The 27936-nt window shown below is 34.3% G+C and overlaps 3 protein-coding genes, 1 long non-coding RNA gene and 2 pseudogenes across 5 annotated transcripts; 3 read left to right on the forward strand and 3 right to left on the reverse strand.

Moving 5' to 3' along the window:
- The first annotated feature begins 3508 nt into the window (after positions 1-3508).
- Positions 3509-5517, forward strand: LOC145613704 (L-type lectin-domain containing receptor kinase S.6 pseudogene; annotated as a pseudogene).
- A 248-nt stretch (positions 5518-5765) lies between these two features.
- LOC145615515 (uncharacterized) lies at positions 5766-8062 on the reverse strand. Its single transcript, XR_014107288.1, has 3 exons — positions 7898-8062; positions 6989-7068; positions 5766-6020 (listed from the first exon to the last, which is right to left on the reverse strand). It is a non-coding gene; the product is annotated as an uncharacterized LOC145615515 (long non-coding RNA).
- An 850-nt stretch (positions 8063-8912) lies between these two features.
- On the reverse strand, positions 8913-9776 carry LOC145614852 (putative NAD(P)H dehydrogenase subunit CRR3, chloroplastic). Its single transcript, XM_081669915.1, has 2 exons — positions 9516-9776; positions 8913-9213 (listed from the first exon to the last, which is right to left on the reverse strand). Exons 1-2 carry the CDS (start codon positions 9725-9727, stop codon positions 8949-8951), a joined length of 477 nt encoding a protein of 158 aa, XP_081526041.1. The 5' UTR covers positions 9728-9776; the 3' UTR covers positions 8913-8948.
- Positions 9777-10994: 1218 nt separating this feature from the next.
- On the forward strand, positions 10995-11936 carry LOC145613705 (PHD finger-containing protein 1-like). The gene is made up of 3 exons (XM_081668781.1): positions 10995-11002; positions 11105-11530; positions 11714-11936. The coding sequence occupies exons 1-3, from the start codon at positions 10995-10997 to the stop codon at positions 11934-11936; spliced, it is 657 nt and encodes a 218-aa protein (XP_081524907.1).
- A 1616-nt stretch (positions 11937-13552) lies between these two features.
- On the reverse strand, positions 13553-15070 carry LOC145614750 (protein MITOFERRINLIKE 1, chloroplastic pseudogene; annotated as a pseudogene).
- A 4348-nt stretch (positions 15071-19418) lies between these two features.
- LOC145615616 (glycine-rich RNA-binding protein RZ1A-like) lies at positions 19419-27479 on the forward strand. Of its 2 annotated transcripts, none has more exons than XM_081670686.1 (4): positions 19419-19447; positions 25563-25681; positions 26542-27124; positions 27202-27479. In XM_081670686.1, the coding sequence occupies exons 2-3, from the start codon at positions 25571-25573 to the stop codon at positions 27103-27105; spliced, it is 675 nt and encodes a 224-aa protein (XP_081526812.1). In that variant the 5' UTR covers positions 19419-19447; positions 25563-25570; the 3' UTR covers positions 27106-27124; positions 27202-27479. The 2 variants fall into 2 exon arrangements, with proteins under 2 accessions (XP_081526812.1, XP_081526813.1); XM_081670687.1 differs by lacking the exon at positions 19419-19447 and adding an exon at positions 23933-24022.
- The last annotated feature ends 457 nt before the right edge of the window (positions 27480-27936 follow it).

The following is a 27936-nucleotide window of genomic DNA, read 5'->3' on the forward strand; positions in this document are numbered from 1 at the left end:
AGGCAATTTTTATTAACAGGAAAAAAAAAAAAAAAAAAAAAAAAAAAAAAGACTCACCATTTTTGCGAAAACGCAGAGGAATTAATCTAGAGATGAAAAGCCGAATTTAGGGTTTTCATGGTGTAAATACAAAAATTCGCCAATTTTGCCGCTTCTCAAATTGGATTCCCACCAAAATACCAAATGTGTGATATTTTTTCTTGAACGAACTAAACATTTGATTTTTTTTAATTTTTCAACCAAAAGAGAACCTTAGTAAAGGTGTGAAATGGAGAAAATACAAGTTGATACTCCCTCCATCCCCTTTTGATAGTTGTATGAGCAAATTTTAGTCCAAAAATCTTTATCCCTTTGTTTTTTCCAACATTTATCAAAATTTCCTCCAATCTGCAATAATACTTGTGCAAATTTAAATTTCCTATGTAAATTTTGTTTTTTCCATGTACTTTTATTACTTTTGCTCTCTAATTTTTTTGCATACTCAATGTCAATTTACTTTTTCAATGTATTTTTACCATTCTTATTTGTGTTTATTAATTCCCGTGAAAAATGTCCGTAAGGGACTATCAAAAGGTGACGGAGGGAGTAAATCTGAGAAACTTATCTTTGTATATCTAGGGGCAAGCTCGTCTTTCCATTAATTAATTGGGGATAAGAGCGTAATTTGTGAGTAAAGTGCTTTGAATGGCAATGTTACTCTATTTTCATATTGTTTGGTACTCCTTGGGTTTCGTAATTATTGCAATACTTTTTTGTACATTTGTTTCATAATAATTGTTACACGCCTCCACATTCTTATTTGGTATAAGCACACTTATATTTTATTATTTCTCTTTTCTACCAACCTCATTAACACTATTTTTTTTTTTATTATTTCACTCTCCTAGTAACAACTAAATATACCCCTACCAACTTCGCATTAAATTCATCTTTTGACCCCATCTTATAATTTTACTAAACTGTGTGTTACATTTAATGTTACAATTATTATAAAATGGAGGGAGTTTTAATTTTCTTTTGTTACTATAGTCTCCATTAAAGCACTCTAGTTGGTACACCCTAAGGCCTATTCTTCACCTTCATCTTGCAACTTGTGCTTCGTAGCCGGTGAAGACAGAGGAATCATAGTAAAAACTATAAAGTATGTAAGTTAAATTCTGAAATTATCAAGCATGGGCATCCTCAATTAGTAAAAACTATAAAGTATGTAAGTTAAATTTTTAAATTACTAAGCATGGGCATCCTAAATTTTTAAATGTATAGGTTAACCCTAAAAGCTATGTGAGTTTTCACTCCTCCATTGATTTCGGCTTCGTAACAGCAATTAACACTTTACCTTTGAGTTAATACAAGTTGGAGGGACTAACGTTTCCCAAAAGTTGCACAAAAGGGACTCAAGTTTGGCAAGTTGCAAATAGAGTACTCAACCCACTATTGTAGGTTAACAATCAGATTGCAAAGGTCAATGACCGGTTAATTCCTATTTTCCTTTAAAAAAAAATAAAAAAAAATCCACTCAGCTGTACTTTGGGAAGTGAAAAGCCATCATTACACTGACAATGGCACGATTTTTGGAAAGGTTAATGCCTTTTTATTCACTCTCTCTCACCCCATTGGCTTCCTCATTACTTAGCTCCTTCCATTTTCAGATAAATACAGAGAATTTCATTCCAAAAAAAAAAAACTCGAACTTCCTCTTCCAAAAAATCGCCATTAATGTGGGAGTGTGATTGTCAATCTTCCGCCAAAAAAGCAAAGTTGGCTGAGCTTCAATCTACTCAAGGTATATTCCCTTTTTTTGTCTTCACCTTCGTAATTTCGCCATTAATGTTGTTGTATGCTTGTTCTGTTTTTTTTTTTGGGCGAATTTCGTTTGAAAGTGATTTTTCTTGTTTCAATTATCATGATCTTGTATTTTGTTTGCGTAATTCTGTTGTTGTGGGTGATTATCAAAATTGAATTGTGTTGTTGTTGGGTAGAATTTCTTGAGAATTATTTCTAGGGTTTTGGCTTACTAAAACAGAGTAGGATTTCCCATGGAAATTACCTTGTCTAATTCCATTAATTTACCTAGGTATGGACGCTCTTTCCGATGCCCACCCAATTTTCAGCAACCCCGATTTGCTTGTGGTCCATGTCTTCTCCAAGCTGGACTGGGGTAGTCGGGATAAAGTGAAGAAGGTCTGCAGGAGATGGCGTTTGTGGTGGAAGACCCGCCACCTTGCCCGACTCGAGCCCTTTTTTGGTCCTAGGGCCTCTGTCAACGAGTGGATCCTCAACGACCTCGTCTACAATGATGGCCGTGACTTTCATGCCTGGATCAACAATGACATGACAGTCTATTTTGATGGCTTCCCTCTGCTCTTCAAGGAGGATGTGTAGGTTGTTGTTGTTAGGTTGGGTGGGGGGTATGTGCAGCTAGATGGTTTTTGGGGTTAGGAGCTGCTAGATTTAAGCTTGTTCTTATTTTATTTTTTTTTTATGTTTAAAGATGTGAATTGTAGGAGTGCATTGTCATGGTTAAGTAGGTTTTTGTTGTTAAAGTGACAAATCATTATAATCTTTTGGGATTTATCACTACCATGACAATGCTTAGGTTGAAATGGATGGCTTGGCTTGATTGTATAGCCATTTTGTGATGGAACAAATTAAATGTATATGTATGAATGAAGCCACTCCTTTTAATTAATTTGTTGTGTTATTATTATGCACTTATACTAGAGTTAATCAATTGCTATGATATGCTTATTAAGAGAGTGCTTATTGTGGCATAATGGATGAATTAAGCATGTTTAGTTGTACATGAATTAAGGACAAGACATGAACTAATTTCCTGTAATTTTTGTAATTATTTCTTCTGAATTTTTTTTTTTTTAATCAATAGCTGCAAGGTATAATATTTTTGGAGAAGATGGCTATGGAGATGAGTATATATGGAACTTTTGTGCAACTTTTGGGAACGTTAGTCCCTCCAACTTGTATTAACTCCTTTACCTTTTTTTGTTGTTGTTGTTTAGAGAGCCTCAAAGGCGAGGGAATCGATCCCAGGATCTCCTGAAAGCGGAAGGAAACTCTAACCACTTGAGCTATCTCTCACTCTCGGCAATTAACACTTGTTAGTTGTCAATTACAAAGTACATAATTAAATACTTTCAGATCAAGGTTATAAACTTGTAATTTTTCATAAAAATCAATTTCCACCGTAGTAAATAATTTAGCCAACCAAATCAAGAACAAAATAAATAAATATGTCAAAATAAAAAAAAAATTAAAAAAAAAAAATTATAAAATGAAATTAAAATTAAAAAATCAGAGAGAAAAAAAAATGGTGCTCTGTTTTCCCTCCCGTCCTCTCAACGTCTTCTTCCCTTCTTTCTACTCTATACTCTGTTCGAACCAGAAACTACTGCTTCACTAAAACTTCAAAAAATACAGAGAAAACCAAGATTAAACTCACCCAAAAATTCAAAATTCTCAAATTCCAAGATTCAAACTTCCAAATTCAATCATGCTTCAAAAATTCATCATAATCTTCACCATAATCTTCACATTCAACATCCCCTGTTCATCCTCCATCTCCTTCATCCCTGCCAACAACATCACCTTCTTCGGCGATGCGAACTTAATCATCGATTCTGCAACAAACCTTTCTTCTATTAGTTTAACCCAACAAAACCCTTCTTCTTCAGGCAGAGCATTCTACTTTTACCCACTTCAATTTCTTGATCATTCAACTAATTCCTCTGTTTCTTTCTTTTCTCGATTTTCCTTCATTATTACTCCTTCTTCTCCCTCGAACCCTGGTGATGGAATCGCTTTCTTGATCACCTCTGATTTGGGGTTGTTTAGTTCTAAATTTGGGCATTTGGGTTTGCCTGAATTCAGCTTGAACTCTCAAGAATCGTTTTTCGCGGTCGAATTCGATACGAAATTTGATGCATTAGTTGGGGATGTTAATAATAATCATGTGGGTATTGATGTTAATTCTGATGTTTCTTTGGTTTCTGTTGATGGGTTTTTGGGTGGAGTTGATTTGAGTAGTGGAAAGAAGATTAATGCTTGGATTGAGTACAGAAATTCAGTTAAAACTGTCAGAATTTGGGTTAGTTACCTCCCAATTAAACCCTTAAATCCTGTACTTTCTGCTAAAATTGATCTTTCTAAGCATTTGAAGGAGTCAATGTATGTGGGATTCTCTGCTTCTAATAGAGATGGGTCTGCATTACATGTTATGAATGGGTGGGAGTTCAAGACTTTCGAGTTCGATTTTTCAACTGTCGATAGGGATGAAGAGGGAGGTATTTGTGTGAGTTGTATTCCGGGTGAAGTGTCTGATGGTGATAGTCAGAAAGATGACAGGAAAGATGAGATGTTATTGACTGGAATTATTTCTGCATTGAGTTTTTTTACAGTTGCTGTTGTGGTTTATTTTGTCTGGTTGTCAAGGAAAAGTGTGATATCAGATAGGGAGAAAAGCAGGAGGAATGAGTTGAAGAAAGGGCCTATGAAGTTGCATCTCTCGGAGATCGAATCGGCTACTGATGGTTTCAGCAGGAGTAGGGTCATAGGCCAAGGAACATCAGCAACAGTTTATAAGGGAATTCTTTTCCATGAACAAGTTGTTGCTGTTAAAAGATTCAATGATGTTAGTGATGGTAATCTCATTAGATCTTTTACCAATGAATGTGCTGCTATGACTAAAAATTTGAAGCATAAAAACCTTGTTCAATTGTTGGGATGGTGCTGTGAAAAAAATGAACTAATCTTGGTGTATGAGTTTCTACCTAATGGTAACCTTGATCAGAATCTGCATACAGATTCTGATGCTTTTCGTGTTCTAACTTGTGAGCAAAGGCTGAACATTGTGCTTGGTATAGCTTCTGGCATCACATACTTGCATGAAGAATGCAACAGGCAGATCATTCATAGGGATGTTAAGACTTGTAATGTGATGCTTGATTCAGATTTTAACCCTAAACTTGGTGATTTTGGATTGGCTGAGGTCTATGACCGAGATTCTAGACTGAGGAAACCGACTATTCCAGCTGGTACAATGGGGTACATAGCCCCGGAGTATCTTCACTTTGGTGTTCCTACTATTAAGTCTGATGTTTACAGTTTCGGAGTGGTGGTTTTGGAGGTGGTGACAGGAAGAAGGCCAACCGAGAACAAAAAAGGTTTTCTCATAGATTGGATATGGAACCTGTGGGAGAGGGGTAAACTGATTGAGGCCGTTGATTGGAGGATGATGGGGCGGTATAGTAAGGAAGACATGGAAAGGATGCTCAAGGTTGGTCTGTGCTGTGTGCACTTAGATAACAAAAAAGACCTACTATTAAGGAAGCACATATGATGTTAAAAGGGGAGTTGCAGGTGCCTGATTTACCAGTTAAGAGGCCAGATGTGAAGTTTCGACCAACCTATCATGGAGCTTCGAGAAAGATACTGAATGCTGGAGGTGATGATGTTGAGGAGTGTCCTTGGTCAACTCCAAAAACTCATTTCAGTGAGTACTGATTAGTGCAGGTTTATACCGGAGATTAGTTCTTGAGCCATGTATTCAGATGTTAGTTTGTCGTAGTCTTAGATTTTCTTTTTACTTGTAAGCATGCTGGTAAGAAAAACAAAATGTATAGCAGAAAATAAAGTTTACTAATTGCATTTTCAAGTTTAATACATCAATTGCAGGGAATAAGAACCCTTTTGTTTTTTGTTTGAAAACAATTGTGTCAATAGTTCAGTTCAAAAGCTGCTCAGTGCCTCAGTCTATGTAGTCATTGTAACGAAAGAGTAAATGTTTACAATAAACTCTTAATCTTCTTGATTTCTATTATAACTTTTATTTGATTGCATCTAGTCTACCATCATGCTTTCTCTTTGCTTCAGAAATGCTTTGTTAGCAACTGTTAAATTAATTTGAATTACTGTAAGAAAAGCTCTCGAATTCACAAGTTAGGGACACGGCGTTCTAACATGCTGCTTGGTTGATTTAGAGGCCTGAAATCCATATGTAGCAGAACCTGAAACCCCCAACACATTACACAAGAACATGCATAAGTAGTCTTGGATAGTTATTTCCTAACAAGGTTGTGCTTGTTATCATCATTTTTAAACTACTGGTGATACTCCTTGCTTTACCTAGATGTACATTTTCCTGAATAAATCTCATAAGATCAGGAGAATTGACAGAGCAAATAATCAAAGGCAGTCTTCTTAGCATATATAGGTTGATATTAAGCTTCGACGTATAGTCTTCTATGTGTTATGTGTTAACATGTAGTTTATATGATCGATGTTGTTAAGACTTCCTCGAATGCAGAAGCAAGTAGTATTGTTTACAGTACATTGTTACTGTGAATAAGCAGGATAAATGCAATTTAAGCCACAAGCTAAATAATTTGTTTAGAAGGACATATCTGTTTTATGTAGTATTTGGATGCAGTCATGCAAATTACAAGAAACTAGCATATCATCCAGTTTTTTGTTGACAGGAAATCCTATATTGGTGCAAATTATGAGATATTTTTGCATATGATTTACAAATACGAGTAGTTGTTTAACTTTTGATTTTATTAACTGAATTTGCATTTTAGTGTGAACAAGGAGTAAGTTCAGAAATTAAATTGGGATTAGGATATAATATAATTTACGAGTAAAAAAAAATGTAAAATTAGAGATATAATCTCGTCTACATCACGACTCTTTGTGGCCCCTCGCCAAATTAAAAAAAAAAAAATCCCAAAATCAATCAACTACTGGTTTGGCAAATGCCTATCATGTTAGGTCATTATACTCAAAGGGCAAAACCCATACAAGGTACAATATTCTGGTTCTTCTACACTTCTACAGCTTTTACTACCATAAGCTATATACAGTATAAAGTAATTATGGAAAACGAGTGGTTCATGTATCAAGTCAGACTATTTTAGGTAAGTCCTTCACAAATTTGCTTTTTTTTTTTTTTCATGAAAATATACAAAAATAATACCTGCACTGTAAAATAAGGTTAGTTGAAAGCTTTAAAGCCATTTCCAACTGCTTCTCATACTTCTTTCATTTTCTTTGAAGCTGCAACAAAACATAGAATTAGTTTCTCAAGATCAGAAAGACTAGCTCAGTTCTTCTTCTATATTAAGGTCAGTTTCTTCTTCATAATTTCAATATAATTTTATTTTATTGTCTAATTTTGCAACTCATTTTTTTTTTTTGAACATTTAGATTTTGTGTTTTTTTTTTTACTACTAAAATGACTAACCCACCTACAAGAGGTGGGTAGCTGTTTTAAAACAAACATCATGAAATATTGACATGTTTAAGTTTGAAGAAAATAATTTGTGTAAATTTTTTTTACAGCTTTTTATTTTTATTTTTTTTATTTTTATTTATTTTTTTTTTTTTTTTGGACAAATTTACAGCATATTTAATCAAAGAATTTGTCATAAGTGTGTGAACTATTAGGTAGGTCCATCATACATTCGAATGACATTTTACTTTCTTTCGCTTTAACATACTAGAAGCACATGTGAAAGAGTGTGATGAGGAGGAGAATGTAAGAGGGTGTAAAATTACATTTCTACTGTATTTAATCTAGAAATTGAACACGTAAAACATAGGAAATTATGGGTTTAGTTCAATTTCTAAGATCTTTGTAATAGATTATATAATTATTTGGGCTGATCATGTACCTGTGCTATATCAACAATTCAAGTACGAGAAGCTGATATTCTCATTAAATTAGTAATAAATGCAAATTGGTTCAATCTGTATGTTGAAAGTGAACCACTCTGTAATGAATTAAATGAAGTTGTGCAATTTTAGGAATTTCTCATAATATAGGGAGAGATGTTATGAATCTTATGATCTTTTAGATATGGGGAGAAAGGAAAAGTGAGCCCACCTTAAACCTGATCAAAGTGCGGGCCAGCTGGGTTTGGACTGGGTCAATACAAAAAATTCAGCCCGTTTCTAGGGAAGGGCCAGCTTCGGCTCAGAAATTGCATGCCTAAACCCACCCAAAATGGCCGGATCATACAAGCTTTTCAGACCGGACCATTAAATAACTAAAAATTGCATACAAATGCATGCCCAAACCAGTCCAATTTGGGCCCCACCTGGCCTAGCCACTGGTCACGGACTAGCCAGACACCTAGCTCGTTAGTCCGGCTAAATTTGACATGAACAAAAAAGCATCCCAACTGGAACTGGACCGCCCATGAACCAGCTAGCAGTGTGTAAATGTGTCACTCATAGAATGTTGTTTATACCATCAAAATAGCGTGTCTTTCTACATCAAGTGAGGATGTACTAAAATTGTTATTGGGTTATGAACTTATGTCCAAGCATACAATACAAGTGGGATAAAATAGAGTCACACTAATATCCGAATGATTGCTTGGTTGAACATAGAAATTAATATTTCTAAAGTTTCTATTTTACCTAAGTAATTCCATTTTCTAGAAAGTGCCAACAGACAAAAGTTGTTAATGGGAAACTCTCAGTTTCAAATTTTCAATGCAACTTCCTTCATAATGTTTTGTCTACAAAACAAACATGGTAGAAATTTCTACTATACTTGCAAGTTTCAGAGAACTCTTCGCTGATGCCTTAAATCATAGTGTTGGTTGCAGAAAAAATGAGTGTGTGCCAGGCATGCAGTCACAGAGGCATCCCTGAACTATTAGTTGTATGCTGCAAGTGCCATATTGTCTCTGAACACGTGTAAGTTTCTAAGCTTTCGTAGTTTGATTTCCATGAAAGAATGATGAATAAGATACACACACAAATCAAGTCAAATTAGAGTTCATTTGTGTATGCATAATGCTGGCTTTGTGTCTCAGTAAATATTGGTAGAGTTCAGATTGTATTGTCGAGTTCTGTCACAATTTGCAATCTCCATATATGATGGTATGATATAGTATTGAAGCAAATGTGTAATTCATACTTCGTATTTACATGAGTAAGTCATCAAGAACAGGAGAGGTAAAAGGTAACTTAATAGCACCAGTAGCAATAAAGAACAAGAGGAACCAAGCAGGTGCAATCCAAAAAAACATAACCTCTAAAATTTTCTTTCCAGAGGACCGAGTAGCTCTCTCAGTTTGTTCATTTATCCACTCTCCAGTTTCGCGTAGAGCTCGTTCAGTTTTTCCCTCTGTCTTTCCTACTGAATTCGACAATAGTGCATCGAACACACTGTTCTTTTCTGCTGGATCACTGCATTACATATAGAAAGTATAAGCAAACAAATAAAGATGAGTGATAACAGACTAAAAATTTAAAAATAAAAAATAGAAAAAAGGGTTAAAATTATCTTAAGTTTGTACTATTTACCAACAATAATCCCAAGTTTTGTTGTCAAAAAAAAAAAAAAAAAAAATCCCAAGTTTTAATTATCTGGAATAAGCTTATACTTCGGATTACTTAGGTTCAAACTTTAGATTATGTAAATCTACTTCTTTACTATAATATATTAAAAATAGAGTCTGAAAGAGATAAGTAAGGTGTGAGGTGCTTGCCTTATACTAGCAGGATCATGGTCGCGGTATTTGCCAGCACCAATGGCTCGTTCTATCTCCGCAATAGAGGGCTGAATTTGCGGATTGTGGCTTGGTTTTGGAGGAGTAATCTTTGAAGGCTTCCGTGGTGCTGTGTGTTTAGAAGAATTCTGAGAGAGAGAAGCAAGAGTGGTAACAGGTTTGGTTATGGAAATACAGCCTGATAAAATCATTTTGTGGTATTTAGTGGGGTTTTGAGGATAGATTGGGTTATATGTAAATATGTGGCTGCATTGGTTGTTTATATCTATTTTCTTGTCTTATTGAAAGTGCTGCCTTTTTCAAGAATATAATTATGGTCCATCTTTTTTTGCAATGCCACAAAGGGATTTTTGAGGGGAAAAATAAAATAAAATCACTCTTGAATTTTTTTTCATTTTTTACTTCTATTAACTGATTGAAAAAAAAAAAAAAATCAAATTTTCATTAGGCTTCCATCCTTCACAAGATTTTGGTATAATTATTTATTTTGCTTCATTTTGTAAAATTCAAAATCTTAGGCATTTTATTAATGAGCTTAGAGATGTTATGAAAATTAAGGAATCATATGTAATTGATTACAATAACTAACATAATTATTATTTTTTTGATTAGAAGAAAACACTTTAAACTGATTTTTTTTTTTTTCATGAAACTAATCTGTTTTAAACCTTATGTTCCTGTGATTGGTTCCTTACACGAATTATTAGAAAAGAACATAAGAGTAAGGATGGAGGAGAGTAGAAGCAGAAAGGTGAGGAAAGGGGAATAGAGCAGTGATGTTTTTGAAATCCTGAAAGGAAAACAATTCATAGACCTATTGAGAAAACCGGAAACCATTGTAATTTTTACTACGTAATTCATTTCTCTTGTACACTACGGAGTATGTTGTATATTCAAGGGTCTAATTGCACTATAAAAAGTCCATAAAGATATAGTGTATATATAAGCATATGTATCTATTCCATATCTGTCTAATTGAAGACTATATTGGACCACCATGACAATATATTGAACAATCATGAATTCACAAAAAATACACACGTTGCTACTAGGAGCCAAAAAGATAAAAGTACAACTAGTTTCCCCTTGGCACACTAGCTAATCTTGGGATATAAGCCTCAGGATTCAGAATCAGTTCCGGCACTTTTTTTCAGGTATCAGTGAAAGAAGCTTCAGGAACAGGGTTTTCAGTTAGAAAATTGCAGCTTCTGAATGATTTTCATATGATATTCTAAGTATTTCTGCTAGTTTTGGCCCTTAGCTCAAAGAAAGTGTTGAGATGCTATTTTTTTAAAGGTAATGGTAGCTACCATATATTGTTAATTAGTTGACATTAGCTTTCATTACAAGTTGAGTACTTGAACGTCACGTATGTAACTAGAAGAAAAAAGAACTATTTTAAGGAAAAATGTGGGAATTAACAAAAGAATATCTTTGGGACTAGATCTTCTCTTATCCATGGCAATGTATATCCATAGCATATGCTTACAGAAAGTTTGTGTAGCTATGAATGGTAACTATGTAAATAGTGTGAACTAACCTTGTCCAAATAATTTTCTGCGTTTCAGTTACTGCCGTAATAAGTTGGCAGAGACAGATGATGATGAAGTCGAATGGGCTTGTGAAATTTGTGAGCCAAGGGTCGTTGAACTGTCTGGTTCCACAAACAGTGTTTCAGACACAGAAAGCGGTGAACTTAAGGATGATGCAGAGGAGCCACTTCATACGTCAATAATTGAGGAAGCTCATAGTATGAGAATTGCCAATGCTGGTCCATCAACCAATGAGATGCAGTATTTCTGCAGAGATTTGAAAACGAGTCATGATCCAAAAAGGCAAACACACAATTATGTTGTTGGAGATCTGCATTTACCAGATGAAGACTCTGAAGCAACAAGTGCTAGGGCGGCTAAGTCTGGCTCTCCGGAAACATCCTGTATCCTTGAAGATGACTTCTGTAGCAATATAGAGCCGCTACCTGATCCTAACTGGAAGTAATGCTCCCCTTTCTCTTGTGTTCTGGAACAGCTAATTTAATGCATATGATAATAGCTTAAACACCAGCAAAAGAGGATACAAGGACAAAAAATTTAAGATTCCCTCTAAAACAGGAGGGCAGGGAATAGTTTTGAAACAATTTGAGAAGTTCTAAATAGCATATGGTTTTTATGTTACAGGGGAAGTTTTATGATATATGGAGAAAAATCTTATACTGTCCATGAAATGATGGCACACTTATCCAACGAAGCATGCAAAGAAGCATCAGAGGTGACAAGTTCTTTGCCAGTGCTCCTACGCTTAGAGATGGTTTCTAAATGCAACATCTGGCCGGTGAAGTTCAAGGAAATGCTGCCAACAGCTCATAATATTGCAGTGTACTTTTTTCCTGATCACCGGTAATTTTTCAATAACATATGTATGTCAAACTAAGTTTTCCAAATTTTCCCTCAACAAAAAAAAAAAAAAAAAAAAGTTTTCCAAATTTTCTGTTTTAATAAAGCAATTGTACCATCTTACAGAAGTGAAAGAATGTATGACTGCCTAGTGGATGACATAATTGACCATGAATTCGCCATGATTTCGAGGATCAATAATGTTGAGCTCCTGATCTTTTCATCTTGTGAGCTGCCACCAAATTGTTGGAGTAAGCCCAAATCATTTGAAACTTCTGCAAATATAATTTTAATATATTAGTCTATCAGTACTTATTACCTAAACTGTTTCAATTTATACATTTAAAAGGAATATATCTGATGATAGATAGGGAACAAATGTGATGCTCATATGCAGGATTCAAACGGAAATATTATCTATGGGGTATGTTTAGGAGAAAGAAGAAAACCTTGCCTCAACACCAACATGATGATTCTTCATCCAGCATACATAGTAGCATCAACCATACGGCTCCTTCAAAATTGTCAACTGAAACAGGTGCTAACTGAGTCTGACACAGAGAACTTGGCTATTCTTTCGCCAATTCATGAAGGACTGGTAAGTAATTTCATGCACACATACTTCACCATTAATTAAACTATTTTACTTTTTACTCTTTCGAGCTTATAGTTTTTGGAGGCAAGCTAAGCAAAGAACGATTGTAAAATATATCTTTTCTTTCATTGTTGAATTATTGTATAAGTTTTTCACGGGAAATAGGAGCTACAGTATAGACCTCAGTGATCCACCATTCTGAACTTAACACCTCATTATTTCTTCTGTTTAAATCTCAACAGAAGAGCATCTGCATGCTTAAGACTGGAGAAATTTGAAAGATCAGTCAGTAGAACAGCCATAGGAACATAGCCCATAAGTGATACCACAAATATGTCACACCCACCCAAACAAAAACCTGTATCAAGCATCTTTTTACTCTGAAGAAGAAATCATAAACTAGAAAATACAAAATGAACTTCGTACAAATATTCAGCAACAGTATGCAAACAAGGGTCTGGGGAGGAAAATTGGGAATGACATGTCTATAATGGGAATAAGGGATGTTAAAGTTTCCGTTACATTTATAACTCTTTGCAGTTAGCACTTCAGACACATGATTGCTTGTAAATTGCAAATGCAGGAAATAATTTGACAAATGCAATGCAATGTTTTTGTGCTAACAAGAAGCTAGGAATTCTGCTAAAAGCTAAGCATAGCATACTCTGTATTAGCTGCTCTGGCGCATATTACCTGGTGTGTTGAAGGTATACAAGAGTTATGTTATGCCATTTCATCCAAATTGTGCAAGAGTGCTGCTTCATATGCTGCTGTAAACTTATATAGAAAAGGCTATCCCTGATTATCTAAGCTTGATGTCAATATTGCTAAGCTAAGTACCCAAGTTGTTAGGTTGATTCAATTTTATTTTCATTTCTATTATTTTGGGGAAGGCCAGGTGACTCCGTGACTGTAAAATCATGGATTGAGCCAATTGTACTTCAGGGCCAGTTTGGTGCCTTTGTAAATAACAAGAATTTGTAAATCATAACCAAACTTCTTTTATTATAACAATATGCAAACCAGCGTGAAATTACAATTAACATTCATCATTTCATCCTCGACCAAATAATTTCACCTTAACTTGTTATTTACTCTCCTTAATGTTGTTTGCTTACAACTGTATTAAACTACATAGAGCAGCTGAGCAGCTAATCTAAGTCATGAAATTGAGACAAGATTTCAACTCAAACAAAAACAAACTCAATAATAAATTCTCCTACATACAAAAATGGCAGGAAGAGAATCACCATTCACCAAACAGTCATCTTAATCCAAAACCCTCCGTGTTATGATTTATGAAGGAGCTGAAGCCATCATCTCCTTGGACTGCTGATCTTTATGCTTAAGATACTGTTCCATAATCGCAAGCCTTGCAGTCTCGAATGCAAAATAACCAATTGCTGAAAAACAAGCACTATGAACAACTCTAGGTCCCATTCCCCTAGTAAAACCAACCCAACCTTCATCCATCATAATCTGCTTAACAGTGGCACTAACCCCACCAAGTGTAGCAGCAGCAACCTTAGTCACAGCCTCCCCATGAACTTGAGTCATCAACCTAGTCTTAACAACATCCAATGGAGTTGTCAACGAGGCCGAAATCACCCCGGCCAATGCCCCACAACAAACACTCTCTAATGGTGTCATCTTCCCCTTCTCCGTCTTCCTCAAAACCGCGGCTTTCAGCCACTCGAACGAGGCATAACTCAAAACCCCTGAAGGCAAATTCCTCAGCAATGTAGCTGAGTAACCAGCATACAACCCCAAAATCCCATCCTTCTCTAAAATTCTAACAACAACCTCCCAAGACCGGCCCTTCGCACCGGCCTGCATTCGTTGTGTGATCAATTCCTTAGGCACCATTATAGCAGAAGACACAATATTCCCCATTAAACCAGCAGTAGGAGGAATCAACACAGGAGGAAAACTATCAAATTTAGACAAAAACGACTTCCCAAATTCACAAGTAGCAAAATAAACAGCAGAAGAAAAAGTAGAACCAACTAATGCAGCAGAAACCCCACTATAAAACCCTAGAATACCTTTCGATTGGAAGGTCTTAACAATGGCGTCAAGGGTATTTGCGTAAATTTGACTAGCCCCTTTTGTCTGAAGCTTCGTCTTCACAGTTTCAAGCGGATAAAGGCAAACATAAGTAAAAGCTCCAGCAGATCCTCCTGCACCCGCTCCAATAGACGCGCGTTCGGAGATTGAAAGGTCTTTTAAGGCAGAATTTGAGGTGGGTTTTTGCGGGATTTCAGAATTGGGTGATGGGTTTTGGAGCTTGAGTTCCATAGAAATGGAGGTTGAGAGAAATTGGGGGAGACAGACATTGTTGTTAATGGCGGATTTTCGGGTTTTGGGGGAAATGAGGACGGCATTTAGGAGAGAGAAAGAGGTGTTGAAATCAAAATCAGAGGTTGAATTGAGTGGTAATTGTGGTAATTGAGGGAGTGAGAATGAAGATGATGATGAAGATGAAGATGAAGATGAAGAAGAGGTTAATCGAGCTTTCATGGTGGTTGTTAGGATTGGAAGTTGAAGTTCTGGGTTTTTGAGTGAGTGATTTATGAACGTTGAGATTTCACTGTGTATACGACGTGTTTGGATGCTGGGCACACGACCACACGTACCTCAATCTCTTTACTTGATTTTTTCTTTTTTGAGTGAGTGATTTATATAACCCGCTTTTTCAATGATTTGATATCGATCTTATAAGAACTAATAGGGTTACACAACATAGCTATTGTGGTACAAAGAAAATCACAATTAATTTAGATTGTATTGATGTTATGGTGAAGGGGTGCCATGACAGCCATCAATGTATAGTCAAGGTCAGAAAATAAAATTGGGATCCCTCTTAAAGATGATCAAACCAAGGCCTCTTACGCCACCAATTCAAGCCTTCTGCTAGCAACAACTTGATCATGCGGAGGCCACCTAAAGTTTTACCCTTGATGAAGCGCTACATTGAACTGATATCGTTGGCCAATCATCGGCCTACGAGGTCTATGGAATGAAACTTTTATGAGATTCTCCTATTTAGGGTTCATAAAAAGAGCTCAAAGGTTTTATGAAGCATTACCATGATGGGTACAACCTACTCATGGACAAGCCTTGCTAACATCTCTTTGAAAACCCATCTACAAAAAGTGTGTAAATGTGTTTATCATAACTAATACTTCCTTCGTCTCTTATAGTGAAAATTCACGAGAATTAAGAAACTTAACTAAAAAGTACAACTCTATGAGAAAAGAAACTGACAATGATTAGCGAACTAATTCTAGAGAGAGATTTTTTTTTTAACCACTTTTCACAAGAATAATGGTTTTTTTATTTGTCTTTATTTTATGCAACTAACAATGCACTAATAAGAGCTGAATACATGTGAATATTTATTGACCAATGAAATCAAAGTATTTCATTACAATACTCAATCAAAAAAGTTTACACGGATTGCTCTCTAAATTAAATCAGAATGTTCAACTCTATATCATGAGAATTTGATTCTCTCCAAACAAAATTTAACTTTTCACAAAACCAAAACTAATAAAATAGTCAATAGATTTCGATGAATTTAGGAGAAAGCCGAAGAAAAAACTAGGGTTCTTCAAGAATGAACCCTAAACCAGAGAAAAAACGAAGAGAAAGAAAGAGGGAATATGGAGTAGAAAAATTAATGCAAGAGGAGAGAAGAAGAGTTAAGAAAATTAGGATAAAGTGGCACGATTATCTGAGAAATTACGGGGGTAATTTTGGAAAGACGAAGGAATAGGGTAAAAAAATGAGGGTATTTTGTTAAAAATTAAATATAAATGTTAGTTGGAAAAGGCAAATGAGACTATTATTTTGGAATTTAAATTTGGCCATAAGAGACTATTAATAAAAAACGGAGTGAGTACCTTTGAAAGTTACCATCATGTCTATCTATCTATACTTAGTCTATAAAAACTATAACCAAAAAACTAAGAAAGACACATGTCCCCATCCATTCTATTACACTTCTCTAACCATAGTGTCACATGTTATCTTACACTATTAATTTTTAATTACACCATTTTTTTCAATTCTTTCATTAAACTTATACTTCATCTTTCATACACACTTTATCTCCCCCCTTTAATTTTAGCCCTTCCACCTTGTATATAAGCCTCTTTTTTCGATTAAAGTTCCAAAATTTTAATTTCTTTAATAATGTTTCCGATTACATATTATACCCTATAATGACTTACTGATATTTCCTCACTTATCTCTCAATACAATTTTTCCGATTACATATTATATCCTATAATGACTTACTGGTTTCCTCACTTATCTATCAATACAATTTTATATGAATACCCCGTGCATTGCACGGGCCAGAAGGCTAGTTGACGTTAAAGAAAAAGAAAACTGGGAATATGGATTTTCCTCGTCCGACATCACATATGTTATTCATCTTGTGTTAGCTAGAGATTAAAAATGTGTCATTTTACCTAGAGTCTCAATTTCATTTAATTATTATATTATATTATCTTTTTTAATCATGAAACCACACCAACACTTCACTAAGGGCATGTTCACATTTACTGAACTGAGCTGAACTAAACTGATTGGAGCTGAACTGAACTGAACTAAGTTGAAATGAATATTTTATGAGAGAGAAAAATTAGAAGCTGAACTGAACTAAAATTAAGTAAATGTGAACATGCCCTAAGGTGCCTTAACAACAATGTGTCAATTAATAATATTCCGTATGACATCCATCTAATACACATTAAGCTACTAGCGAGCAAACTTGTCATATAATTTTTATTAATGCTTATTTAGATGAAAATGAAATTTGTTAAAGATAAAATTTGAAAATTAGGGAAGAGTTATCATTGGAGAATTATATTTTTTTAAAAAAAGCTAGACAAAGAGCACATGAAATGGAAGTTTGCCAGGGTTTTCATTTGATTCAAACTGATAAGTTTGTTAAAATTGATAAGGTAGTATCCGAAATTAAAATTAAATGTTGAAACTAACAACTTGTAATTCACCGCCTAGTAAACTTCAAGTACTCGAAAAAAATCCCTAAGCAAAGCTTTATTTCATGCGCTACCTTATTAATTTTAACTAATTTATTAGTTTTAGTTCATATTCAATTAGAGTTATCAAACAAATCAGTATCTTACCCGACTCGAAGATGATGAGAGAAACTCTAACCACATTTGGATAAAAACTAAGGTCTTGTTCACTTCACCTTTAAAAAATTGTATTTAATAAAACTAATTTCGGTTTCAATAGAAATAAGTTTAGTTTTTTTTTTTTTTTTTTTTTTTTTTTCTTTTGAGGATAGAAATAAGTTTAGTCCAGTTAAAATAATTTCAGTTCAGTAAAAATAAGTTCAGTTTAGTAAAATTCATTAACTATAAAGAAAAAAATTTAATACAAAATCAGTAAAAATAATTTCAGTTCAGCAAAAAAATTTCAGTTCCAGTTAATTAATTTCAGTTTAGTAAAAATAATTTTACTTTAGCAAAATATTTTCAGTACAATAAAAATAAATTCAATCAGCAAAAATAAGGTAGAGTGAACGACTTAAACAAGTAAACAGCCCGAAATTGACCCAAAAATTAACACGAACCCAACCTTAAATATATAACATTCCAGCCACGTCATCCCTAAACGCCACGCATTGGCTCAACACCTAGTAGATACTAGAGTGTACCCGTGCAATGCATGGGATATATATTTTATAGAATGATATTACAAAAAAAATCTAATCATGGGAGATTATAGTTTTTTTTTGTTTGTTTGTAATATTGAGTAAAATGGATAGTATGTGTGTTATTAGGAAAAAAATATTAAAAAAAAATAATAGTGGAAGTTATTTGGAGATTTTTTTTTTTTTTTTTTTTAAAAAAAAGAAGGTGGAAGTTATTTGGATTAAAGAGGATAGTGCAAAAAATAAATAAATAAATAAATAAAAAAGAAAAAAGGGAGTGCATAAGAATTGAGGATTGAGGTTTTGGAGAAACCTCATTAACTTACTCTACAATTATATATATTACTAGAGTGTACCCGTCCTTGTGCACGGGATATTAGTATTATACTTCCTCCGTTTCTTTTTACTTGCAACACAGCCTTGTGACACGTGTTTTGAGGTCGGGTTTATGCAATGTAAACGGATAAATTATTCATTATAATTTTTAAAAATGATACTTAACCCTATTCTAATCTTCGTGTAAAAATTATATTGATAAAATCGCTCGTTTACCCTCACTAATCATCTCCTAAAACTGCGTGCCTAAAAGGTGTGTTGCAAGTAAAAGAAAACGGAGGAAGTATATATTTAAGAGGAAAAAAATACTACGTAGTAGAAGTGATAGTTATTAAAGGGTGGTTACTGTTTTTTTTTTTTTAATAGAGGAATTGAGTGATATGGGTAGTTATGAGTAAAAATGATAGTTATTGGTTATTTATTTTTTTTTTTAAAAAAAAACAAAATAAAAGGGCTAGAATTGAATGGATGGGAATTTGGAGTGCTGTGAATGAAAGTTGGAAAAAAAAAACTCTTAAATTATATATAAGATCTACAATTATATACTTCGTATTAGATAGTATGTGTGTTATTAGGAAAAAAAATATTAAAAAAAAATAATAGTGGAAGTTATTTGGAGATTTTTTTTTTTTTTTTTTTAAAAAAAAGAAGGTGGAAGTTATTTGGATTAAAGAGGATAGTGCAAAAAAAAAAAAAAAAAAATAAAAAAGAAAAAAGAAAAAAGAAAAAACGGAGTGCATAAGAATTGAGGATCCAAAACCTCATCAACTTACTCTACAATTATATATTAGATTTGTTTATTTATATGGCCTTCTCAGAAGCCTTAGAACATTCATCCTGAGTTTTGCTGTTCTACTCTGGCCTATTAGGGTTTATCGTAAACTCACCACTCAAGGTTCCCCTTTTTATCTCCTCCCTATTACGCAATCTCTCGATTTTATTTGTCGGTGCATCGTAAATAGATCTGAATTCTCATAATAATTTGTTGATTGATTTCCTCTTCTTTGTTTGATTTAATTTCATTGTTTTGAGGTCAGTCGGTCAGATCTGTGATAAAATTTCTGGGTTTTTTTTGTTGATTTATTGTTTAATTCTGTTCTTCATAATAGGTTTTTGAATTTATGGCATGAATTTCTTGATTGTGTGTTCTTTTTGATTGAATAAATGTGATTTGGAAACCTAATTTTATTTTTTCTATGGATTTTGCTGAAGTTCATGCCTTTTCGATTGAGATTTCTGTGATTTATGAATGTGATTTTATTGTTTGCTGGATAGACAAGCAGAATAATGCTGTTCATTTGAATTAATTTGATTTTGTGGCTGCGCTAATATTTGGTGCTTGTGAAGTGTTAAGAATATTGGTTTATTTGGGGTTTGTAATCAATGTTCGGTGCTTGTGGCGGGTTAGAGTATTGGTTCTTGGGGTTTGTAATCGAAGCCGATTGACTTGCGGTAGATCCTAGTAACCAGATGTATGGGGGAGGAAACTAGGATGTCAACTTTTTGCAGAGGACATACACATTAGTTGGAGGTTATTGTGAGTAGTTATTGGCATCCCTTGTCAATGCCAGAAGGGGAGAGGAGGTTTTTTTTAGCAGGATTACGCATGTGTTGGAGGGTTTTTCAGATCCTTAGCCCGCTTAAGTATTGGTCAATTCTTGATCTCAATCACCCAAATTAAAAGAGATTGGTTTTTTGGGTTTGGAGATAGGCTGGGAGAACTGAGCTTATAAGAATAGATATTAAGATATGTGAATTGAAAATTGTGTTCAGGACTTCAGGGTTTTGTTGTCTTTAGGAGCCTTAGTTGTCTAATTGGTTATGTGGTTACCTTTATCATCCGTAAGAAAGCATTTTTTGTTTTGACTGTTATGATACTCAAAAAAACCCTCATCACTACTGCCACCCAACAAATATCACCACTCCCAATATCGTGGCAGTTAAATTGGCCAGAGTTTCCAGATATGAAATTACTATGGCCTAAAACCACCACTATAGTATAGGGTTTGTAATAAGTAACAAAAGGAAGATGTGAAGAAGAAAAGAATGATGTTGATGGTGGAGGATGGATGATGTCCTCTCTCCTCTCTCTTTCCTCTTATCGAAATTGGGGATGGGTATTAATGGCTGCAAGATGGTGGTTGTGTAGGGTGGTGTTGTGGTTGAGGAGTGGAGGAAGATGTGTTGTTTATGTGGTTGTGGTAGGATGTCTATCACTCCATTGTTTCCTTAGATTTGGACTATTTTCCATTAGTTTTGAATACTTCTCTGTCTCTTGTGCATGATTCTACATTCTCAATTTTTGATATTATTCTTTACAAATTTTTCCCCAATTTTGAACTAAATCTTTTTCGATTTAAAAAATCTCTGTATTATGCTTTTCAATTATGTTATTCTACTCTGTTTTGTTCGAGATTTTAATTGATTTCAGATATAATTTGAGATTAGTTATGATAGTTCATACAAAATCAGTTATACAATTTTGTTATACGAAGTACTATTCAATTATACCACTAATTTGGACTTAATTTATTGTTTGATGTATATATTCTCTTAATTAAGCTTTTCAATTTTGTTATTCTATTCAATCATACCTCTAATTTTGACCTAATTTTATGTTTGATGTAAAGACTCTCAGTTATTCGTTGAAGCGCACTCAACGTTCTCCATTGAATCTTATCCTTGTATCCCCCATTGAAGCAACTTCTAAGGTAAGTTGTTTGTTGTTGTCATCATCATATCAATTTCACAATCTAGGGTTTATATTTGATCTAATCTAATTTAATTATCAGTGCTTTAAGTTTAGGGTTCGTAAATTCTTAGATTATGAAACATCATATCCAAAAGATAAGAAAATTATGAGATTATTGAATCAAATATCCCTATAATTATGTATTTTTCGAGATAATTCAATATGAAATCAAATCTCTTTACCCTGGGCCTAGGGCGGCCGCCCCTCCTGCCCTGTTTTGCCTCCTTCTCTTGGTATGAATTTTCTATTTTCTGTAAAAAAAATAATTGGTAATATTCAATTTAATGTTTTTGAAAACCTATGAATTGAAAAAAAAATCTAAGATTTGGGGAAAGTTGCATTTAGTTAATTGCTAACTTGCTACTGATTGATTTCCTATGGAATAATTCTTCTGTTGTGATGTTGAAAGAGAATTGTTTATGGACTGTGATTTTGGCTGTTAACGTTTTTAGTGGTTGTACCAATTATGAGGTTTAGGAAGATAGCTTTAACCGGAACAATTAGGGATTATTGATAAAATTATCATAGTGATGATTATAGGGAAGGATTTTTGAAAAATTTGGTGGTAAAGAAGATTTTATGGATCGAGAAATACAAAAAAATCTACTGTAATTGGTTTTGAATAAATGTTTAAATGATTCAATCGATGATCTAGTGATATGTTTAGTGTCTAATTGACATAGGGAATTTGTTTGTGTAGGAGACAACAGGAGGTGTTGTTCAATGACGACAATCACGAATCCTATGATTGTGGGCGAAGAGGGTATATCCGTAGTGGGGTCGACTTTGTCGGATCTGGATGTAGTAGTGGATGTCCACAAGGACAGTAGAAAAAAAGGGCCCACAGTACCTTTACATGCTTTCACCATAGGTGGGGCGCTTACTAAGAAGAATGTTGATTTCATGCTCGCAAGTCTCATGTGCAGTAACAAGAAAGAGTACGCTGTTATCTTTGCCATTAACGTCATGATCGCTCCTGAGGTACTTGAATATGCTCATCAAGTTGGTGTCAAGATCGTCCACTGTTGTGAATTCTCTAAATCTGACACTCTCAGTTCTCAATTTAAGGCCTTTCTCCAGTCTTTCAATAATCTGAATCTTTCTTCAACTTGAATTTGTGGCTTTTTGTATTTTCTTCTTCATTTTGCAGTTCAAATATTCAATGTCTAGCTTGCAATATAATAATAATAATCAGTACATTCTTTTGACGATAATCTTCGTTCATTCGCTTGATCTCCATTGATTTTTGTGCTTATATTAGTTGGCGAATGCTTGGATTCTTTGAATTCCGGGTGGGTGCCTGTGTATAAGTGTATTTAGATGAAAAAGAAATTTGTTAATGATGAAAAAGAAATTTGTTAATGATAAAATTTGAAAATTAGGGAAGAGTTATCGTTAGAGAATTATATTTTTAAAAAAAGCTGAACAAAGAGCACATGAAATGGAAGTTTGCCAGGGTTTTCATTTGATGAAAATTTTACAAATTGGACTCAAACTGATAAGCTAGTTAAAATTGATAAGGTTGTATCCGAAATTAAAATTAAACTAGCCTTCTGTCCCGTGCAATGCACGGGTTGTTCATTGATAATTGTATTGAGAGATGAGTGAGGAAATATCAATAAATTAGTATGGGTGTAATGTGTAACAAAAACCATGATTAAAGAAATTTATCTTTTTAGACTTTGATTCGCAATGAAGCTTTGTAAAAAAGAAGGTGAGGGGAACTAAAATTAAATAAGAAAAGGAAAAAGGTTGAATTGAAGAGGGGAGATGAAGATGAAAGGTTTAATGAAAGAGTGAAGAAAGATATTGTAATAAAAAAAAAAAAATTAAACATATAAGATGACATGTGGCACATTGGCTTGGAAAAGAAGATGGAGAAGTGTAATAGGATGAGGATACATGTCTTTTTGGTTTGAATTTTTAAATACTAAGTATAGAAGTATAGATGTCGAAACTAATAACTTGTAATTCACCTCCTAGCAAACTTCAAGTACTTGAAAAAAATCCGTAAGCAAAGCTTTATTTCATGCGCTATTTTATTAATTTCAACTAATTTATTAGTTTTAGTTCATATTCAATTAGAGTTATCAAACAAATCACTATCTTACCCGACCCGAAGATGATGAGAGAAACTTTAACCACATTTGGACAAAAACTAAGGCCCTGTTCACTTCACCTTTAAAAAATTGTATTTAATAAAACTAATTTCGGTTCAATAGAAATAAGTTTAATTTAGTTTTTTTTTTTTTTGATTTTTTTGAGGAGTAGAAATAAGTTTAGTCCAGTTTAAATAATTTCAGTTCAGTAAAATAAGTTCAGTTTAGTAAAATTCATTAATTATAAGAAAAAAAAAAATTTAATACAAAATCAGTAAAAATAATTTCGGTTCAGCAAAAAAAATTCATTTCCAGTAAAATTAATTTTAGTTTAATAAAAATAATTTTACTTTAGCTAAAGTAATTTCAGTACAGTAAAAATAAATTCAATCAACAAAAATAAGGTAGAGTCAATGGCTTAAACAAGTAAACAGTCCGAAATTAACCAGAACCCGACCAAAAATATCTAGCTTCCAGCCATGTCATCCCTAAACGCCACGCATTGGCTCAACACCTAGTAGATATTTAAATGGCCTTCTCATAAGCCTTAAAACATTCATCCTGAGTTTTGCTGTTCTACTCTGGCCAATTAGGGTTTATCGTAAACTCATCACTCAAGGTTCTCCTTTCTCTCTCCTCCCTATTACGCAATCTCTCTAAATTATTTGTTGGTGCATCGTAAATAGATCTGAATTCTCATAATAATTTGTTGATGGATTTCCTCTTATTTGTTTGATTTAATTTCATTGTTTTGAGGTCAGTCGGTCAGATCTATGATAAAATTTCTAGGTTTTTTTTTTTTTTTTTTTTGTTGATTAATTGTTTATTTCTGTTCTTCACAATAGGTTTTTGAATTTATTGCATGAATTTGTTGATTGTGTGTTCTTTTTGATTGAATAAATGTGATTTGGAAACCTAATTTTATTTTTTCATGGATTTTGCTGAAGTTCATGCCTTTTCGATTGAGATTTCTGTGATTTATGAATGTGATTTTATTGTTTGCTGGATAGACAAGCAGAATAATGCTGTTCATTTGAATTAATTTGATTTTGTGGCTGCGCTAATATTTGGTGCTTGTGAAGTGTTAAGAGTATTGGTTTATTTGGGGTTTGTAATTAATGTTCGGTGCTTGTGAGGGGTTAGAGTATTGGTTTTTGGTGTTTGTAATTGAATTCGATTGACTTGCGGTAGATCCTAGTAACCAGATGTATAGGGGAGGAAACTAGGATGTCAATTTTTCGCAGAGGACATACACATTTTGTTGGAGGTTATTGTGAGTAGTTATTGGCATTCCTTGTCGAAGCCAGAAGGGGAGAGGAGTTTTTTTTTTTTTTTTTTTTTTTTTTTTTTTTTTTTTAGCAGGATTACGCATGTGTTGGAGGGTATTTCAGATCCTTAGCCCGCTTAACTTAAGTATTGGTCAATTTTTGATCTCAATCACCCAAATTAAAAGAGATTGGTTTTTGGGGTTTGGAGATAGGCTGAGAGTACTGAGCTTATAAGAATAGATATTAAGATATGTGAGTTGAAAATTGTGTTCAGGACTTCAGGGTTTTGTTGTCTTTAGGAGCCTTAGTTGTCTGATTGGTTATGTGGTTACCTTTATCATCCGTAAAAAAGCATTTTTTGTTTTGACTGTTAGGATACTAAAAAAAAACCTCACTACTGCCACCCAACAAATATCACCACTCCCAATATCGTGGCAGTTAAATTGGCTAGAGTTTCCAGATATGAAATTACTATGGCCTAATACCACCACTATAGTATAGGTTTTGTAATAAGTAACAAAAGGAAGATGTGAAGAAGAAAAGAATGCTGTTGATGGTGGAGGATGGATGATGTTCTCTCTCCTCTCTCTTTCCTCTTATCGAAATTGGGGATGGGTATTGATGGCTGCAAGATGGTGATTGAGGAGTGCAGGAAGATGTGTTGTTTATGTGGTTGTGGTAGGATGTCTATCACTCCATTGTTTCCTTAGATTTGGACTATTTTCCATTAGTTTTGAATACTTCTGTGCCTCTTGTGCATGATTCTATTTTTAATACAATGTACTTCTTTGGATTTTATATACCTTAATCATACTGTTCTTTTGATGTCTTTATTTGTTCAATTGGAAGATTTCTGATGGAAATGTTGTTCACCTAATTGGTATTCTGTAGATAAAATCATGGGAGACGTGGATGAATTTCGCTGTTTCGTTGGAAGCCTTTCTTGGTCTACAACTGACAGAGGTTTGAGAGATGCATTTGAAAAATATGGTCGTCTTCTTGAAGCGAAAGTAAGATTTTTTAATTCCTTTGTTGGTAATTTATTACAGTTTTTTTTTTTTTTTTTTTTTTTTTTTTTTTTTTTAAAGATCCTAGATTGATTATTGTATTCATGTTAGTATGATACTTGTGGTATACTGGTTTTTACTAAGTGTTTGGTAAAGTTTGTTTGTTTGTTTGTTTTTTTTTTTTTTTTTTTTTTTCTCTTTTTTTCTTTTTTTCTTTGGCTTAGCGTAGCATGTAATTTGTGGTGTGAAATAGGTCATGTTGATAAAATAAAAAGGGCAGTGCTAATCTGGTTGATATGATAAAAATATTGGGTTATGAACTTATGATTCATACATATTGGATGCTGTCTATATTAAATCTGTAGTAATATGTATTTTATTTTCTACATTTCCATCACTAGTATATGTGTTTATTTTTTCTTCTCTGTTAGTGGTAGAAAAAGGGTAGGGAATTATTTGTTTTCGTTCTTGTGTATGGGTTCATTTTGTGAATGTTGGATGTACCCTGGCTATGCACTATGAACTGATCTCTTCTACTCTATTTTAGTTTATTTACTGTAATTTGGAATATTGTTGGACTTAATAGAAATTAGCTTCTTAAAAAAATTTGCAAATTGTAGTTTTGTTGGCTTCAAATTTTATTATTACAGATGGATTTATGTTGATTAATCACTGATTGTGTAGTGTTGTATAGTGGCAAATCGAGTTAGATTCAATAATATTTATAAAATGTGAATTCTTATTTGTAGAACTGTGTTTGTATCTTTTGATTTGCAGTCCCTAGCTCTATTAACTTTTAGTTTCTTTAGGTTCTTTTTCTGGGTTTTGTTGAATCCTTACCAGCGGCTTCTACTTTTATACAGGTTGTTTTAGACAAATTTTCCGGACGATCTCGTGGATTTGGTTTTGTTTCTTTTGATGACAAGAGAGCTATGGAGGAAGCTATTGAGGAAATGAATGGCGTGGATTTAGATGGTCGTCCCATAACTGTAGAAAGGGCTCAACCCACCCAAGCCTCTTCTAGGGACCGAGATGGAGACTATGACCGTGACCGTGATCGTGGTGGTCGTGATCGCGATCGTGACCGTGAACGTGACCGCCCTCGTGGGTTTGGCGGAGGTCCAAGGGGATCTGGTGGTGGCGGTGACTGTTTTAAATGTGGTAAGCCTGGACATTTCGCTCGTGAATGTCCATCTGATGATGGTGGTAGGGGTGGTGGTAGATATGGTGGCAGAGGAGAAAGAAAAGGTGGTGGCAGCTATGGACCTGACCGAGGTGGGGATCGCTACAGCGGCGGAGGTGGTGGTGGAGGTGGTGGTGGACGCTACAGAGATTCTGGTAGCCGTGGAGCAGGATATGGAAGTGACAGGTACAGCCGTGACCGTTCTGGCCCATATGACCGTGCAGGATCTGGTGGCTACCGCTAATGTTTTGAAAGGACGAAAGGTATGTAACAGTCTTTCTGCTTGTGGTTTGTTATTTACTATTAACCCATGCTTACCCAATTATTATTTTGATTTCAGCTGTGCAGAGGATGTCTGTTCTACAAGATAATCTTTATGAAGAGAAGGAGCTTTTTACTGTGTTGTACTTAATGGAAGACATCTTATGTGGTTTCAGACTTGGAATGCGTAATTAGAGTTGAACTATTTTCTGTATCTACATCAGGAAAGCCATTTGTCCCAGTGTGGGAAAATTTTCTGTTTCAGGAGCTCAGTGATGTTATGATGCGATCTTATGCTTGCTTAGTGGAGACTTCTGATTTGGCTCTTTAGATATATGAATCTTGTTTTCGCTGCTATACCTGGCTGATTTACATGCACGTGCATTGCTCTTTCTTCGCTGCCGTTTGGTTTTGGTGTGGGTTAATGGGACATATGACTGGGTTGAGCACCTTGTTCCTGAGTATATATCCATTTTGGTTGCTATGATCTGTGTAAGTGGAAGGGTGCAAGCTCTTTTGTTCTTGTGGCATTATCCTTTGCTCTCCCCCCCTGCATAATGCGATTTTAAAACAAATTTTGGAAAAGGATTGAACTGGGTAATTTCTTATCCTAATTCGATGCTTGTTCAAATTTAATGTTATTATGGCATTAATTGTTTTGTGCTTTTGGCAGGCTGTATTGGCCTTTTGTGGTCGTTTTTTTGGTACATGGTTGGGTTCCATTGTTGCTAGTGTTGTCCTTTTTTGTGGTCCTTTATGCTCTTTGGGATTCATCAGCAAGATGAATATGAGGGTGCAGTGAGGCAGTGTGTTC

The sequence above is a fragment of the Chenopodium album genome, chromosome 25 (genome assembly GCF_948465745.1).
Source record: "Chenopodium album chromosome 25, dcCheAlbu1.1, whole genome shotgun sequence".
Classification (NCBI taxonomy): Eukaryota; Viridiplantae; Streptophyta; class Magnoliopsida; order Caryophyllales; family Amaranthaceae; genus Chenopodium; species Chenopodium album.